General features: G+C 37.2%; 1 protein-coding gene across 2 annotated transcripts in view; it reads left to right on the top strand.

The window, feature by feature from the left end:
• The window catches only part of CASTOR2 (cytosolic arginine sensor for mTORC1 subunit 2), an 80,593-nt gene that overhangs the window by 34,735 nt on the left and 26,584 nt on the right, over positions 1-19,274 (top strand). For both annotated transcript variants that reach the window (XM_072415899.1, XM_072415890.1), the window contains exon 2: positions 10,692-10,762. In XM_072415899.1, coding sequence (XP_072272000.1) covers positions 10,692-10,762 — 71 coding nt within the window. The remainder of the gene's footprint in view (positions 1-10,691; positions 10,763-19,274) is intronic.

The raw sequence follows: 19,274 nt of genomic DNA, 5'->3' as shown, positions 1-19,274 counted from the left end.
AATTGATAGGCATGTTTATCATAGTTGGATAAAAACAAGTGGACAATTCTTGTGATACTTTGTATGAGTAGATCAATGACAACAAGTCATACAATCTCTGCATGACAGAGAGTTTACCTACCTACATTTCATGCTACGCCACCAGTCCACAGGTTTATCCATTTCTCTCTCTCTCTATATGGCGTCTTTACCCTGTGGACCAAGAATTGAATAGTGATATCACATCCTTCCTATATGTTTTATCAATGTCCAAACTTCCTAATGCTGTCCAAACACTTTCTGGACTCCACACATTTGTGTAGCAGCATATTACCAATTGACAGCGAGATTCATGTTAGTTACCTTTGCTTTGTCCACTTTAGCAGTCATTTTGGGGCAATGCTTTTATTAGACAGTCACAACTAGGGAGAAGGAGAAGACCTATAAAATCTAGTTTGCCCCCCCTTCCAGACAGGAATGTGCTGTATAGCAGAGCTATGTTTAGTCTCAGAACTGGATGGACAGATACAATTCTTTTGGCAAGTTAAACTTGTCCACCCTATGTATTTTATCCTTATATTCAGATGTTTCCCTGAAGTTCAACTTTATTGAAAGACAAGTTTTCTTTAAACTCTCCATATACACCTAGCATTAATTAAAGCTTGCTAAAGCTAAGGCTAGGTACACACGTGCAATAATTGTCATTAGAAAACGAACGATTAACGACAGATCAACAATTATTCCCAATTATTTTGAACGATCGTATTGTGAACAATTCAATACATGCTGAAACATGTACATGTATAAATATAATCCACCAATAATGCACACACACTGGATACGATCATTTGAACCAAGCAGAAAGTGACGTGTACCGGAGAAAGTGTATCACATATCAATCCACGATCACTGAACGACCGTACACACAATACATAGCGAATATCGTCATCCTATCCACTGTGACGGTTGTTCGTTTCCAGGGACATTCCTCGCTCATTGGCGTTGTCGTTCAGTTTTTTTATATCAATTATCAGGCGATCGGTTGTTAGTCGTTCGTTTACAAGGATAACTATTGCACGTTTGTATGTAGCCTTTGTCTACATGGACGTTTTCCCCAGCGTTTTACCTGAGGCTTTAAAAGCCCATGTCTGAAATTGCCATGCATTCCAATGAGTTAATCTACACCAGGATGTTTCCTTGAGGCACGTTTATGAGCATTATCTAAAACACTGCTTGCAACATTAAAAAAATTAAAACGTGGGGTTAAGTCTGAAAATCGCCTAAAACGCAGATAAATGCTTCCATTGATTTCAATGGGGCGATTTCCTGCATTTTCACGCTTTTTTAAGCACTTGAAACAAAAACACGTAAAGACGTTTTCCAGCTTTTTAGAGGCAAGCTTTAAAACACTATTAAAAGTGCATAAAAACGCATAAAAACACAGTAGAAACGTTTACATGCGTTTTTAAAAACGTCCGTGTAGACCCAGCCTGATCTGAAAATTGTGCCATATGCCTGTCACAACACCTTTTAAATGACAATTCAGTCATAGGAAAAGGAATTCAAACATAGATAAATATGTATACAAGAAATCATGATGACTGTATCAGAAACTTGCCAATGTCCTTGGTTATCAGTCTTCTTAAAATTTCAGCAAAACCATGAAGATTTTTCCATGATCTGATGAAGGGCCAGGATGGTGCAGCGTGGAGACCACTGTATTTGGCCTAGATGTCCTGGCAATATATTTGGTTAGGGATGGTGATTTAAAGGCCCCGGCAGTAGAATGTATTTGGTCATAGGTGGTGATTTGGAGGCCCCGGCCGTAGAATGAATTTGGGTACAGCGTGTAGATCTGAAGGCCCTGTCAGACAAATGAATTTAGGCATAGCATGAGGCTTGAAGGCCCCTAAATCGGAATATATTGGGGCAAAGGAACCTGGAGATCATTGGCTGTAAAAATTATTTGGGTATAGCACGGCAACTTAGAGGCAAACTGTATTTGGACATAACATGGCGACCTGAACGCTCCAGCAATTTATTTCTGATTATAAAGTCATGACAGAGCTGCTTTAACTGCACAACTGTTTTTCTTTTTTTATATTCTTTTTAGCAGAGGCAGCACAAAACCTCAATAAGCATCTCAACATTTTATTAGCAGCAATAGGAACTTGTAGGTCATCTTTATGCAATTTGTGACAGCCAGACTTATTTATTTATTACTGCTGTACTCCTGGTCATTAAACAGCCAGTAATAGACTTGACTGGAAAAACTTGCTTGATTCAATTTCTGTAAACTTATCACAGACATGCATAGTAATCAGGGTGTATTTGCATGTGAAAGGTAGTGATTTGCATAGTGTTTGGTTTGCCAGGAGCTGCTCAGTAGTCTGGTATTAGTTGTGCTCCCTACCTCCATGCATGTGAAATATAATCCCCCTGTTTTCTCAGAAGTTTCCTTGCTAAAGTTCACACTCAAGAGCTCTCCTGAGAAAACTGTTGTGTGTCTAGGTTGAAAGGCTGGACATTTATTTTGCAGGAAGCGGTGAGTGTGTGATCCCAGCAGGAGAAATGCCAAAGAGTAGTAAGGTGTATTATTGAGCTCTACTCCGAAGATAAAACAACTAACGGTAATATTCTAGGCTGGGTACACACGTGCAATAATAGTCATTGGAAAGGAGCTTTCACGATCCTTTCCAGCGACTAAGGACTGCACAATGCATGAACAAGTGCTGTACATTCAGCACCCTTCTGCTGTATGGAGAGGGGAGGAGGAGAACGACGGAGCGGCACCCTACACGCTCTCCCGCTTCACTTCCAAACGATTGTTCGTCATCCATCGCCCGTGGATCCCGCAGGACGTTCGTTCGATGGACAACAGGCACTGTACACACGCCTGATTCTTAAGCGATATCGGCCCTGAGCTGATTATCGGACAGGAAGCATTGCACGTGTGTACGTAACCTTACCTTTTGACCATATACAGTGTGGTGCATTGAAAAGAGGCTGCTTTATGATAACATTGGGTCACATTAGTCAAAACCGCATTAAAAAGTCTACCTTGTTTGCGCTATGTTTTTTTTTTAGAAAAAAATTCCTTTTTTCTTCAATACCAATATTCTATTAATATGATATTGATTTGATCAACTATGATCTGAACACATATATTGATGAGGTACTAGTAACGTTGTGTCCTTCTGGTGAATCGTGTCAAAGACTTTAAAAGTTAAATCAATATGTATCAATACAATTTCTTTGATTGTTCAATTGTTATTATGTATGGTGTAAGCAATTTTTTGCAATATGTTTTTAAAAATATTATATAATAAATTGCAAAAAAAACTTTTTAATACAGTTTGTTATTAGTGTTGATATTAGGCACTGTTACCCCTAAAACTTTTTCCTTTGGAAATAAAAGTTAGTTTTTGGTACCATTTATTGAGACTTTACTGGCAATATTATTGTTTCAAATTCTTGTGTTTGTAGTTAGAGGATTTGTACAGAAATGTCATTCTGTTTTAAATGCATCATTCTTTTGTTGTAAATCTGTGCTATGTAGACACATTCACTTATATGACCTCACACCCTGCAGTCATTCTGCCAGTCATGAAAAGGTTTCCAGATATGTTTCCAAAATGTTAATGCATATTGGAAGACCAGAACAAACAAAAAGATATTACATAGTAATTTACATAGTTATACAATAATATTATGTAATACATATAACTATGGTTAAAAAGTTCATTTTTCAAAAGTGCATCAGGGTGTGATTTAAAATCTGGTGAATTGTTGGGTAGACAAAAAGTGTTCAGATAAGCCCAGAACTATGAGGTCACATAAACCAAATCTGTGCTTGCCTACATTTCCAAAATCCACCTTATATTCTGTATAGAACAGAAGAATTTTTTTCATATTCCTTCTTTATGCTGTTTTGTGTGTTGTGCCACTGGTCAGATTTTAATAACCTCCTCCTCAGTAGTATTCTAGGGCTGGGAGCAGCAGTAGATGAGCCTGCTAGAAACTTAAACCAAATATTCTTTAATGTTTATACAGTGCTCAACCCAGAAATTTTTTTGAGCCGGGTGGGAATAAATTGTAGGCAGGTGGCAGACCCTGTATTGTGACCCAGCTCATCAGTAACCATACAAAAACAGCCGGGTGTTTGCTGAAAAGTGCCGGGTGGTGCGCCCGGCTAAAAGGGGCTGGGAGAACACTGTTTATATGTGCAGAAGTGCTTAACAAAAAAAAAAATGAATTTAGATTACAATGATATGGCAAGGAGTATAGCTTAGGGAAGTTTTTTTTTCATACCAGGGCTGTATCCGTTATCTACATTGTGTCTACGATTGTCCTTGTTTCTCATCTCTGAAATTTGGAAGAAAGATTTGGAGTTGCATTGACCAATAGTGATAACCCAGAGCAAAAGCTTTTTGTGGTCAGACATATATTAAGACATTTCCCAATCCCACTAATTTCTCACACTAGGGTCACCTTTGCTTTGCATCAAGCTCTATAAACCATCTGCCACAGGAATACAACAGTGCATGTCACTGTAGTAAAAGCTTTTTCCATAGTTTGTATGAATTCACATCATGAGAACCATCTAAATTTTTGGAGAAGCAGAAAGAATAAAGCCACCATGCTGACAAGCTGTTAATTTCATACCGCATATACTGTGCTCATTAACATCAGTGATAAAGACGTCATGGTTCTGGCCCGAAAGGAAAAAATGTTTTTGAGTGTATAGAAGATTTGTTTACCATGTTGATCTCATGTTGTGATCTGTTTGGATCATTCTGTGATCTGTGTTGGCAATATAAAGGAAAGAACACATCTGAAACACAGGATCCACAATGCATCCATGTTTGAAAGAAGTAACATGAACTATGTTTTATTGTGCAGGAATAATAAAATAGTTGCTCAAAGCAAGAATTTGAAGCAAATAATATAGTTCTAGCAGAAACATGACAGGACTCTGAAGTTTTCTCTTATTGGTGTTTCTAATAACATTTTCTTTGCTTTCAGAGCTTGAAATGTCTTTTTCGTGGTAAAGCTCCTTCTGCTTAGTTGGCAGCCTATAACTTACTGAATTTGCTGGACCAAAACCCAGTTAATCCACAGGTCATCAGCAGCACAGGAAAGAAGTGACTAAGCCAATGTGTTGCTGTAGGAACAAAGCCTACAGGCAACCTTAATGCAGAAAAGAGCAGTGTGTTGCATGGGGGCTGTACAGTCTTACAAATGTAGATTTAAGTAACCTGCACACGCCTAATAATTGTTGCTGAAAGCACTTGTTAGTGAACATTTCCACAAATGCTGTACAGGGTTTTAAAGAGCGAATAGGCCCTTAACTACAAATATAATTGTAATTACTAATTAAAAAAAGAAAAGGTACAGTGATCAAAATACTTCAGTGACAATGTACTATTGTTTTCCCTTTAATATTTAACCTTGCCTATCTCCAGAATGTCATTGTTCTAGCTTTGTGTGTTAGTGTTATTTATTAAAGGGAATGTCATTGTTTTTAGATTTATTTGTTAGAGATAAGCTTGTTGTATATCATATTATCAATGTGTAGTAATATATTGAAACAAAATCTGGTTTCTGGGTGTAGTGTGTAATTTTATAAATACTTGTGGATGATCATTTAAGCTCTGCGTCCTGCTTTGTAGCTCTCCGTAGAAAACCTTTTACCCCCTGGCAATTTTTTTTATCCCTAACTTTGATTTCACATTCAGAAGCAATGTAGAGTGATTGAAAATTGATCATTTGCTCACTCAGGTGGATATTTGGCAAATTGCTTTATTAGATAAAATAACAGTAATGAAAATATTGAAGACTAGGCATGTGCTATTGTGGTCAAATGTGTATTATTCATTGCAGTGCATCACTGTTGTAAGACTTTGACTTGACTATTAATTTTGCTGCTATACTTCAGGTAGGCCATGCAATAAATTATAGGGTAACTACATGGCAACAAAAACCTGCATCTATTAATGTGTTTTTTAGGGTATCCTTTATATGCTTTAAATTGTGGGGCTGTATAGGAAAACTCTTTTCACACGTATGCATATATTTAATGAGATCTTTTTGAATTAGGAATCCCTATTGCGTCTTTGGAAATTGATATTGCCAAATTGATAGTCTATTTTATTTATAGGCTCAAAACTCATGCAATTTACTTACCGAAATGGAAGTTTAATCAGGCAAGGCCTCAAAGTAGGCATTATATGCTGTGCAGACTTTTTAGCCAAACCACAGTGCTCAGAGAATCTTCTGTCATTTTTATATAATATAGCACATTATATAACAGCCTTAGTGTATAGCATTTTCTTACCTTTTCTTTACTCACTCACTGAACCTTGCAGGCTCTGAATGAAGGAAACCCTGTAACTTTTAGTTCTAGGCTAACCCCTACAACTTTCATAGTCCATGTTAGCTACTGCTGCAGTTGCTTGTAGTTTACAGAAGAACTTTCCTCACTCCTGGCAGCTGAACAAAGCAGTGGGTGAGTAAAATGAAGGTAAACATTTGCAGCTCGTTAATTGACAGGTTTACTCTAAAACATAATAGAATACACATAATTAATTCAGCTGTCTAAGCATCAATACATCAACAAATGTATTTCTTTTTAATTCAAGCTGTGTAATCTTATTTGGTATCAATCTAAGTACAACAGGGCTGGAGTATGAGTGGAAAAAGCAGTACAAGTACATAGTAAGTTCATGTGCTAACAAGAAGTATGTTGATAAAAAGAAAGGAGAAAGTAGAGTTTATGATTGTGCTGCTTCTTCTCTCATCTGTCTGTTTACACGCTGGGCAAGTCCAGAACATTCTAGGGTAAGAAGTATTGAAATATATGGTTGCCTGGACATCTTGTGGCAGGGAAAATCTTTGAGCTGGTTTTGGTAATTAGTTTTTATTGGGTAATTTTATTTTCATATGTTTTTTTGAATGCAGTTCTGCTTTAAATATATTGTGACCTCACTCTAATCTTTAAGTCCTCATATAAGTATAATGTGTAGCTTGATAATAGCACACTAACACACCAAAAACTGTGCATCCAAATACATGGAATACTAGCTGACCATAGTCCGATGTAAAGTACTTCTTGTATGTGACATTTTGAGGCTGTCATGGATGATCCTACACATTTCTCTTGGACATGCAACCTGAGCCAGTTTAGCAGCTTTCTGGGCCTTGTTCATGAATGCTAAGTTAAACACTGCTGAAAGAAAGCAGCGTCTTTCCCCAGACCTCATGACTATTTCATTAAGTGGATTTACCCGGAGATGAAAACATCACCGAGTTATTCAGGCCATCCAGCCATCAGAATGCATAGGAGACCGGCTCTCCATGCAGGGTTTTTAAAATGTGGTTTATTGGAACCTGTAAAATGTTCAGTTTTTTTCCCTTCATTATTGCAAATACTGAGCAGTTAGATCTTGTTCTTTCTTATTGTGCATATTAACAAGACTTTTTATCAGGTTACATTTCATGTTTATGGTGCCGATTTTACATTGCAAATTGTTTAGTGATTCATTTTATAAATAATAAATCCTAGTTGTGGCTGCACAAAGTATCTAAGATGCTTGTACATAAAATGGATTTTATTTTGGTGTAATTTGTATAACAAAAGATGCTTTACACTGAAATATGAGATAGGAAATAGAGCAAGAAAAAATAAAATATTCTTTACTTGTGCTCATAGTGACGTTATATTTTAGTATTTTAGTTTATTGCTAATTGAAACCTTTACCTTATTTTTACCAGAATTATTTCTGATGTGGCTTATGGTTTTTAATACTTATTCATAAGTTGCACTCACAGGGCCTAATTTATTAAAGCTCTCCAAGCCTGGGGACAATACACTTTGTCACTCATCGGTGAAGCTGGGTATTCCAGCAAACCTGGAATAGATCAGGTCCAGGATTGTTAGTATTTGCTAGCAAATAACTTTGAAAAAATTCATTCCAGGTTTGCTGGATCACCCAGCTTTACCGATGAAAGTGTATCCTCTCCAACCTTGGAGAGCTTTAATAAATCAGTCTCACAGTTTGAGGGGCGCTGAATGTTTTCCAATTGCTGATCTATTTTCTCTTCACATTGAAGAGAGCTGCTGGGAGTAGAAAGTACAGTCGTAGCTACCAAGTAAAGCCATGTGATTACAATGCTGGTGCTGACACAGTGATCACATGGCTTTGTCAATAAAGCCTTGGTGACATGACTTGTTTATCAAGAAGGCCAGATCATACAAAGACGTGGTGTTACATAGCATTAACTGTAGCACAAAACATTGTCATATTGAAACAAAACATTTTTTAAAGCTTATTTCACCTAGAAGTTAAGCATGGCAAAACTGGATGCAAATGTTGCCATAATTTTAGCAAAATTATTGAAAGACCATTTTGGGAGATCACTTGCACATTTCTATTTACAAATTACCTCTCTAAACAAATGTTAGACATTTAAAAGTAAAAAACAAAACAAAAAAAAACACGCCTTTACATTTCTAACTCCCAGTAGCATTCCTTTGTTCTGGCTTTGAGTTACTTTGTTTAATTCATACATCAGTAAAGTTGGAAAAACTGTTTTCTGATCAACAAATGAACAATGCTTTTCTGACATTTTAAGGCAATCCTATTTACTTTAATTATGATTGCAATGCCTGCATATGGACCAAAAAATGCTGCAGGGTCAGGCTGTGGGTCAGGCTGTGGGTCAGTCAGGTGCTGTAATTCACCTGCCAACTTACTTTTTGTTGCTAAACTTTGATGACAATGTCTACTTAGTGTTTCTTTGGCATTAGAAAAAGGAAATATGTGATGTTCATAACCACAGCACTTCCTCTCTGCTTCTAGAGCCAGTTTACCCAGTAACCAGGGCTGCCATCAGGGAGGCATCAAGGGATATTTTATTTTTTGCAGGGCTGGAACTTTTAAACATGGGTAAGGGGCCCCAGGAAGTCTACCAAGTATGGGGCTTGAAAGGGCGGTCCTCCTAGCAATACTACAGTAGACTAGCGTCTTTCATTTTCTTCCATTGCAACATTGTTTTTGTATGTTGCCAAATAAATTGGCCGATCTGGGCACTGCTACCATGAGTTCATTACTGAAAACATAGATTAAGAGCTCACTGTAAAATTGTGGAGAAGTGTCAAATATCGCAATTATTCCCTCTTTTATTACGTTCCGCTGATCTAATATAACAAGTGATCTGCAAATTCTGCAAGCTGCCAAGATTAAAAATCAAAGCATATGTTTTCTAACAGTCAAACATTGCAAGGCTGCCAGTAAGGAAGAGATGCTGAAAGACTAACAGGCATACACTAAAAATATCATTCATTGTCCCCGCTGCCAGTTATATATAGACGGGTATATATAGCGGGCCATCTTGGTGGTCTTGAGATGATTAAAACAGCACAGGAGCCTAAAGTTTGTGCTGCAATTCAGTTGGAAACCTGTGTGTGTGTGTGTGTATGTATGTGTGTGTGTGTGTATATATATGTGTGTGTATATATGTGTGTGTATATGTATATATATATATATTGAATTTCCTAATTTTGAACAATGAATAAATTAAATCTATCAATGCCATCAGTCTTGACTCAAATTCTTGGTAGTCAAACGTTCAAACTGTTAACTGTCACCTGACATTTTGACATTTATCTATAATTGTGTAAATGAATGTTGGATGAATCCTCTACCTGAAAATGCAGACATATAAGAAAAACAAGAAGTCCATGATAAACATGGTTTTAATGCACTTATTTGACAAATCTACATGTAAGACATGTTGCAGCAAAGCATTGCTTGTTGAGATTTGAGCTGACCGCTCCTACAAACTGAAGATTTAGACAGCTTTGTCTTGTTTAGGACAGGAGTGGAAGGAGTGCCCCTCCTGTGAGTCATTTAGATGATTTATTTGTTTTTATGTTTACCCTGAGATCCTGCAATATTGGTATTTATTTAGTTTGCAGCAGTAACCCTGGAGGACTAGACTTGTACATACCTCTTGTTGGCTGCAGTAGGTTTTTGATTGCTTGCTGTAACTTTTCACATAACATCCCTGAGTTTTATTGTTTAGTAAGGCTGTCACAAAAGGGCCAAGGGAGAGGTGTGTGTGAAATACTGCTCTCTTCATGTGGATTCTTTAAATATGTTTTAGGACAATGGTAAAATAGGTTCTTATATGTTCTCATCTCAATTAATTTTTCACATGCTATACAGAGAACCTTGAAGCTTTGACTATTGTAGTCTGAAATTGCCAGTTAGAATTGTTAAAACATACATAAACTCTATAAAGTATAAAGAATATTTAAATATGTTGAATATTTTTAGAAGCATTCTTTATTTTAAAGTGCCAAAGAAACAACTCAAAACTAGTGTTGTCCTGTGTCCTCACTTTCTATGTTATCTCAAAGCACCTTCTTTGTTCATTAACTGTCTGTAGAGTTAACATTTGTGTTGTGGAGCTCTGAAAATCTCTACAGCATAAATGCTAATCATACTATAGCCACAACATGGCTCAAGAACTGAGTGTTTCTGGCAGAGTAACCTGTATTTTCCTGTGCTTGCAGGGTCTTTAGATGGATAAAACACAATAAATGTACTACATATGTTTTTGTTTTTTGCCTTTACATACAATTTTTAAGAGGTTTGCCTTATAAACAGACACCCACTCCTAACTCTGTATTCTTTCTTTTTTCTAAGGTGCAAGTTTTTCAGTCTTACAGAAACTCCGGAGGACTATACTATCATAGTTGATGAAGAAGGCTTTTTAGGTAAGACTTGGAAATCCAATTTGTTTTACTCTGTTTGATGACCCCAGCTTGACCTGTGTACGTGTGTTGGGAATAAACTGGATAAAATGGTTTTAAGTTGAAGGAAGCTAGTTTCCACTACAGCTTTCTGAGTTAGAAGAGATTTCACATATGGAATGTGAATCATTTGAAAATTTGAATTCCATAAAAGAAAATCAAAGTCTTCTGACTCTTAAAGGAAAAAGTAAGGTAAAAGCCTTTGATGTTTATTCATCCTGTATTGTCAGGGGGCTAAATAACCCAAGCAGAGGCCAGAGGATTAGGAGACCATAAAGTACAGTATAAGCGCATGCCCCGGTCGGCTCGCTATAGCAAGTCAGCAACTCTGATCCAAGCACATTCATTCTTTCCATGGGGGAAATTATGGAAATATTGCTTGTGTAAGTTGATGGAAGGGTCTTTTTTCTATCATGGTTAAACTCCAGCATATAACTGTGGTTATGTTGAATTTGTTTCCCAACAGATAGCGCAGTTTGACAAATCATGTTTGGTTTACCCGTGTGTGTGTGTTTCATTGCAAAGTATGTTTTGAGGGGAAAAAAAAGTAAAACCTGCAAATAGAATTTAACTTCACTACTTTTTCCCCCCACTTGTTTCTGTACAACAATAGTTTTGGGTGAATTGTCTTCTAAACCTCAACAAGTTTGATCTAGGTGTTCCATAGATATTTTTCTTTACAAAAGGGCCATCAAAACCACCAGTGTTCTCCCACACCCCTTGTCCCCACCCTCATACAAGTTGTGGGGTAAATGTGGACACATCCTGTGTGTACTCTAACTAAACTTGCCCACCCGCCCCCTTCATGAATGTAATTTCTACCTAAAGTTCAGTTCAACTGTTTGTTTACATGCAACTCTCTCCTGGCGTTACTTGCACATTACAGCCCTATAACTTTTAATGAGGCTGGTAGAATTTGTATATCTCAGGGGTAGCAGAGCCTCCGGATAACAGTACTACATCTGGAAGGGCCCATATTCTAGCCACAGTCCAAAAAGTTTAATAAGGAGATCAGTTCAATGAGGTGTAGAATCTAGAACTAAGTAAATATAATGATAAAAAATAGAAATTTCTGTTTGAGTAAAAATTAAGTCATGGAGAATTATATATAATAGCAACAAAAGACATTTTTTATTTACCATGTTGCTAGGAAAATTGTTCTAGAGGATCAGACCAACCTGGTAATGTATTTATTAATAAAGTTGATATTTAAACCAGTCTTAATCTGAACTGAGGTAATTATTCTTATCTAAAACACAGAAAAATGCTTTGCCTTGAGTATAAAAGCAAAAATTGTAACCGTCACTGCAACATTAAAAACTAATGAATAGAAATGCCATAAAAATTTACGTGAATAAAATACATCCATGGTGTGTTTCTTCAAACTTAAATTTAAAAGTGGACACAAACTAAAATTACATGGCCTTAGTCTATTAGTATGTATGTATGTATGTATGTATATATATATATATATATGTGTGTGTGTGTAAAATATTTGTTTTATAATGGCATTAAACTCGGTTTATACTTGGGAATAAACAGTATGTCACGACTGTAGTGAAAAAATTGGTTTATATGTACTATATGAAGTGTGTTAAGACTTCAACTAAGAAAAGAACATTTTGGTTTTTTAACCTCTGAATTATTCAATTTATTTATTTAAAAAGGTAATAGGAAAAGATTAGCAAAAAGCTTTTTTTCCATCCGGATATCTTCAGAAGTTAAGAGCTATGCTGTTGTGTCTCAGAGATAGGAAGGGTTATACATTACAATAGAAGAGGCGGGTTAGAAGCTTTGTTAGTTTTCTTCTGCTGTTTTCACCTGTATGTCTAGTTGGAGAAGTGTTTATGCTCTGTGTAATATTGGAGTCCAAAGTGTCAGGGTAACATAGGCCAGCATATTTTTCTCCTTATGAAAAGGGCTTTTATCTTTACTTTTAGAGAGCCTGTGTGGGTGGTTAATGTTATTCCTTCCTCCGAGGTCTTTTTTTTGTAAAATAGTTATTTATACTTCAAGAGCAAAATCTTTCCTATATGCCATGCCTCTTTATTTACCACCTGACATTGCAATACATGGAAATTCTGAAATCATATTTTATGTGGTAAGCGTTATGTGGTTTTTTTTGTTGTAAGTATTAGTCGACTGATGCTTGTAGAGAGTGAGAGAGTGTTAAACAGCAGCAACGATCTGCACAAATATATATATTTTTTTTAACCTAACATTCTGCTGTATTTATCATATAATATTGGGCATAAAATTCAACACCCTATAGGTATTACCTGTTACCTGCCTTTGTATAGTCTAAACACAATTTAGATGTGACACATTTGCATGTAGGTACTGCTGGAATATGCCCAGCTAGAAGCACCTAACGTAACCTAAAAACTACAACCCTGAGATACCTACAAGAGGGTACAGCCTACCAGCTCAGTGCTCCAGTTTGTATTCATGTCTGTCTTTCTTTCCTGTACCATTCTGCTACACTCCCTTCATTGGTGATCCAGGAACATACCTGCTTGTGATGAGGGAATACCCATTGTATGATCCTTGCTGCATAAAAATAAAATGGCAGTCATAAGGTTCATCACATCCAATCTGGATACTAAAACCAGTTTAGCCATAGCCCAGCACCATGCATTTCATACAAAGTTGTGCAGGGAAAGCTATTTAATATGTATATGTGACTGTTTCATTAAAAGGATCTTCTGTCCCAGCCAATGAAATAGTGGTTCATATAATTAAACTGTATATCATTTGCTTTGTAAATATATCAAGATACGGGAGCATTGGGGAGGTAATAATGGCTTTAATAAGTGAGACAAGAGCTTTGCTGTCCTTTGAATTATTTTTAACACAAATACAGGGCATGCTCTAATATTTTTGTCATGGCTAGATCTCAGCAGAACAGTAAATAACTGCAGGACACAAAGAATTAGCAGACAGCGCTCCAGTTCAGTTGTGCGGTATAATTCTCTGAATTCAACTTGATGAAAGAAGGAATCATCTGCTGTGTAGTTATTTTGACTAATCCTTTTCTGGTGAGGGATTACATCATCATTAATCATCTTTCTGCAGAAAACTTTCTGCAAAATCCTCTCAATTGCAGGTAATTGGGATTTGCAGGTTATCACATGCTATTCTGTGCTTCATGTGCCAGTGAAATTTAAGCTATCCAAACTCTTTGGACTCCGCTACATTATAATGTTCTGGTTGTGTTTATTCATAAGAGCATATAAAGAAGAAGCACCATGGCTTTATAAACTCTTTATAAATTGTTAGTGATTACTGTACACAGGTGGATGCTGCAAACCCACATAGGCCGCCTTGTAGTGTTGTTACAGAATTTACAAGATGTGATTATGAGACGGGGTGGTGCAGTCACAGAGGGGACTATTTATTAGACCAGGGTGGGCTGTCAGAAAGTCACAATTGTTTGCCATCTCTGTCATTTGAAGGACATGTTGAGTGTGAGCTGTAGAGGCTGCTATTACCCTCACATTTAACTAGACTTCAGCTTTTTTAAACCTTAACCAAATGGAGGTCTAGGTTCACATTATATTATAAAAAGCATTTGAGGAGGATAACCATTTAAAGACTGATATCATGAGAGTTCCAGGGCAGCAACTACAGCGGGTTTGCAGATATGGCTAACCAGTGCACTTGGCAGGTGGCCTTTGACATATGCCAAAGACTCATTAAAATGATTTGGTGACTGCCAAAGCTGCAGCCTCCTTTGTGAATCTTTGTATCTTGCTATCATACTATGGCTTTTGCCTGTGTGATTTTTGAGAAATACTTTTTGACAATAATTTACACCATGCTTGTTATAGAACTAAACTAAAAAAAATATTGAAGGCAGTCAAAGCCAGGGTTAGCTTTCCACACATTTCTTTCATAACAGAGTCACATACCAAATACACATGGGGGCTGCCAGATCTTTGCCTCCTCTCGGCCTGAACACATACTGCTATGGCCACTGCTGCCTGGTGAGCTGTATTCCTTTCACCAGCAGCCACCCCCTACACACACAACACACACATTGGCAACATTGGATGTTGTTCCTCATCTGGTTTCAATACAAACCTGAAGTGTGTAGGTTCACTTTCACTGCCCTAAAACTTGACACTTTTTATGTAACTCAAGGAAAAACAGCTTCTCGCATAATAGGGAATAGCTTGCCCAATTTCTTTTTGTTTCAAAGCACCATAAACTAGGCCTCTCCTAATGGGGAACTATGACATAGATTCTGGGATTATGTATTTGTATCTGTAGTTATCCAGATGCTGGGCTGAGGAAAATATGTAGGTTAAAGAAAGGAGCAAGCCGATACTCAGCAGTATTAGGATGCAGCACACTCCAGGCACCTTTAATAAACGCTGAGTGAAGCGAATAGAGACAATGGGTTACCAGATAATGATGTCGCTGGAAGTAAACATTTCTAAACTTACTTCCTAGCAACTATCATTCTGAGGCATTGAAAGAGACGGCTTTTTTTGGCAGATGTATAACAGAGTTCCTGCTGCCTGTGACAAAGACGCCGTCCAGAACGAGGCTGTGCGAGCATGAGTTGCCAGGCAGAATATCCAGCCGTGACACACAAATGGGTAGAATGCATGCCGGGCATACAAAATCTTCACATCGGCTCCAGGTGAACACAGCAGTGCACAGAGAAAAATCAGCTGTGTGCAGAGAAATACTTCTCCATTTCTACCACAGTCACATTATATACTTCTGATTCCAAAAGCTGGTTACATTTGTATTTCTTTCAGCAACTGGTAACAGATATATATGTGTATCGTTTATGATTTTCACTAATCATGTTGTGGCTTAAACCAAGGGTTTGCTCTTAGCAGAGGCCATTTTTATTGAAAATCATGAACAATTCTATGCATAAAAAGCTGCATTTGTTGGCCCTGCCAGGAGTCCAGTGTATTTCTATTCTCCCAGTGGCTCTGCTGCACCCAAATTTTAAGCAGGTTTATCAGCCCTGCCTTTGTTTTTCCCCTACTGGATTGCAGACTTACTCCCTGTTTTGGAGGTATTGGGAAGAGGTGTTCTATAGTCCAGCAAAGGAGAACTGGTCCGGAATGACAATGTTTTAGATTTCAGTGCTGCCGAGACACTGTTTTTTTAAAACATAAAAGAAGTTATTGTCACACTTGGTTTTTGCCTGGTCGGCACGTAAACATTTCTCTGTGCTGCATACAGTGCAGTCGCGTGCTGTTAACTTGATTTGTGGATAGTAAAACATCTATTAATTGGGAGTGAACACATCAGCTGCAATGTTGGGTATTTTGTATTAATAGGCTTGATAAACTGTTTTTCATTTGCATACAATGTAAACAATACAACAATGTGATGTGCATAATGAGAAATCATATTAGCTTACTATTGTCTTTTCCTTACTTCTCTGAGAAATACAAAATTGTCAAAGATTATGGAGTTCTATTATTAGGTTTATGGAGTGGCAGCACAGGGACAACTTTTCCAGAACCGATATTACAGTTAGGACGTCCGACATATGGATACGAATGAGTTTCCCTGCTGTTCGTGTGCAGGTTGGAGGCTTGATGGGGGGGGGGGGGGTTGCATGACTTGCAGAAAAAATCTTTTGCTGTTCTGCAAGTTCTTGTAACTCTTTAATGACCAAGACAAATTCTGCAGATAGTAATGAATGTCTAGGCTCCATAAAGTTTTTTTTTTTTTTTGCCTTGTGTTTGTTTTTTGCTTTGTTTGTGATTACGTCAGTGAGGATTTTATACAGTAACTGACATGATGCTGCCTAATAATATGTTGAGACAAACATCTGTCCTAAATTTATTAAAATAATGTACCTGTCCCGACTTACATACAAATACAACTTAAGAACAAACCTACAGTCCCTATCTCCTATGTAACCCGGGTACTATCTGTATCTGTCCAATCTAAAAAGCCAGCAAATGTTGGGTCCATCTAAAAAGAACACTTTGACAGAAGAAAAGCAGTCTGAAAGTATCTAAACCATTCTTCAGTATTTTACATATAGGCACAAGAAGCCAAAGCTGATCTGAATGACTATGAATGATTGCAATCTACAGGGGAAAACTGAAAGCCATCCAATGTGTTTGGTCAGCTTAAAGATGAACTTTGCTCACCCATAAACTGGGATGTAATTTTAAAATGAGAAGGTATTGATATGATTAAATATACCCAGTAAACCTATATCTAGGCACAACGAGAACATTGAAGGAATGATTGTCACTGTGTACCGTCACACACTTTGTTGCTTTTTCTAGTAAATGTTAAATGACTTCAGCGTTTCTTTTAGTCGCATAAGGAGTTGTTCTTGTGTTGACCTGCATTTGGCATTTCCAGTTCATTAAATTAAAATCCTTCACAAACACAACTCGCTTGAAAATGCCAGTTTATAGGTTTAAGCACAGTGCGTTTTTCGGCATGCAATTTCAAGCCGTCTACCGTGCAGAACATTTTCTATGCTTTTCCCATCCTTTGTAAGTCATTGTTCTCATTGACATTACTTTCTGGGCAAAAACAGCAGAGGAAACACCTGGGAACATTTGCATTTCTTTCCATATACAGATCTGTGCGGCTTGTACCTGGTAAACACATGGAACACATCTTAAAGGATTTCTTTTTACAATTATAATGCTAGTGGACTTTTAAATAAAATTATTTGTTTTCTAAGATCTAGTTAATTAATTTTATTAATGAATAGTTTTATTATAGTTCAGATTACAAATATTTTTGTAGAACAATTGGCTTTTAGGCCATAAAACGTTATTAGCCCTCTGACACACCTACCATTGGTTCAGTTTTGATGAGGCAGACATTTTTGGACTTCTGAGCATAAACGTGTAGGAACAGAATAAATAGGATATGCATTGTAGGCAGATCTTATTAGGAATCCTTCACACCTGACTGACCAGTTCCATGGCTCTGAGTTGCATAGCTTCTGGAAACATTCTCATATTTCTCCTATATAACTCTGAAAAGGTGAATTGGAGGTTACACCAACTTAGTCAACTGTTTAAATGGCAACTGGTTGCTGTAGCTAATTCTAAGAAGTTTGATGAAGCAGTTAGAAACACGTCTCCTTCACCACATGTAAAATGTGTGTGTGTAGGTAGGGTAAACTCAGCACGGTGGTTCAGGGGTTAGCACTCCGGCCTTTGCAGCACTAGGTCCCAGGTTCGATCCCCAGCCAGGACATTATCTGCATGGAGTTTGCAGGTTCTCCCCGTGTCTGCGTGGGTTTCCTCCGGGTACTCTGGTTTCCTCCCACATCCCAAAAACATGCAGTGAGGTTAATTGGCTTCTCCCTAACAATTGACTAACTCCCTTAGACTTAATGACATATGACTATGATAGGGACAATAGATTGTGAGCTCCTTTGGGGGACAGTTAGTGACACGACTATGGACTATGTACAGCGCTGCGTAATATGATGGCGCTATATAAATACTGTGTAATAATGTAATAATAATAATAAACTATCTGGCTTTTATCGGGTTTTAGAAAAAGATTCATAAACTCCATTTTTTAAAAATTAAAATCGTATCAGATAGTTGCATGTCAGATTGGCAGATCCTTGGAAATAGCCTACTTCTTAAAAAACACTCATACAGTCTTTCTTTTTTAAGCACCAGACTATGTGGCAGTGAAGAGAAAAAAAAACTCACCCAATTGCTCATAAACACCAATTAAAGGCCCATTCATTACATAAGTAGTGGGAGGCATAAAAAGAATATTTGTTCATTCTGAATTTTTCTGGAGCCTCTAAATGGGTTCTGTTAGCTCTACATCTAAACTTTTCTGAATACCAAATCTTATCGGCAAAATCTTAGTGGTTTTGCCATTTTGGAATATATGGGTACTGACATTAAATACGTACATGAGACTGATTTAAAGAATTTTTTTCCATCCATTCAAGTAATGTTTTCCAAACCTACATTCTGCAAGAAATGAAAGTAACTTTTAGGTTTCATTTACTAGTCTAATTTTGTAAAAACACAAGTAGCCTGGTTGTGTTTCATCCTGATCCAGAGGCATTGATATCATCCGAGCCTGAAGCCTGTGCCAGACAGAAAACTTGGTGTTTCTAAAGGACATCAAGAGTAGAAGCCTTGTGATATCAATCAGGAAAATTAATTTGGTAATTAATTTGTCATCTTGTGATAGCACCAATAACACAATGGCCACCATGACTAGCTTAGTTAATAATTTATTAAGTGTTTAAAAAAATTCTCTCTGCATAGCAGACTATAGATATTGCACTAGATATTAATTGTGCTGACATGAGTAATGATATCAGGAATCCCGTAGTTTCCGGTGATAAAATGCGAGCAGAGGATGGGATACTTGTCCTTTATTATTCCTAATGGAACTGCTTGTATAATCCTTTTGCTTAAAGCAGTGCACAATGTGTTAAGCCTTGAGGTCTCACCTTAACACCAGACATTTATTGACATTGCTGTCT

Source organism: Pyxicephalus adspersus, chromosome 1 (assembly GCF_032062135.1).
Source record: "Pyxicephalus adspersus chromosome 1, UCB_Pads_2.0, whole genome shotgun sequence".
Taxonomy (NCBI): Eukaryota; Metazoa; Chordata; class Amphibia; order Anura; family Pyxicephalidae; genus Pyxicephalus; species Pyxicephalus adspersus.
Note: the sequence above shows the minus strand (reverse complement) of the source record. Positions and strands in the feature narration are given on the sequence as shown.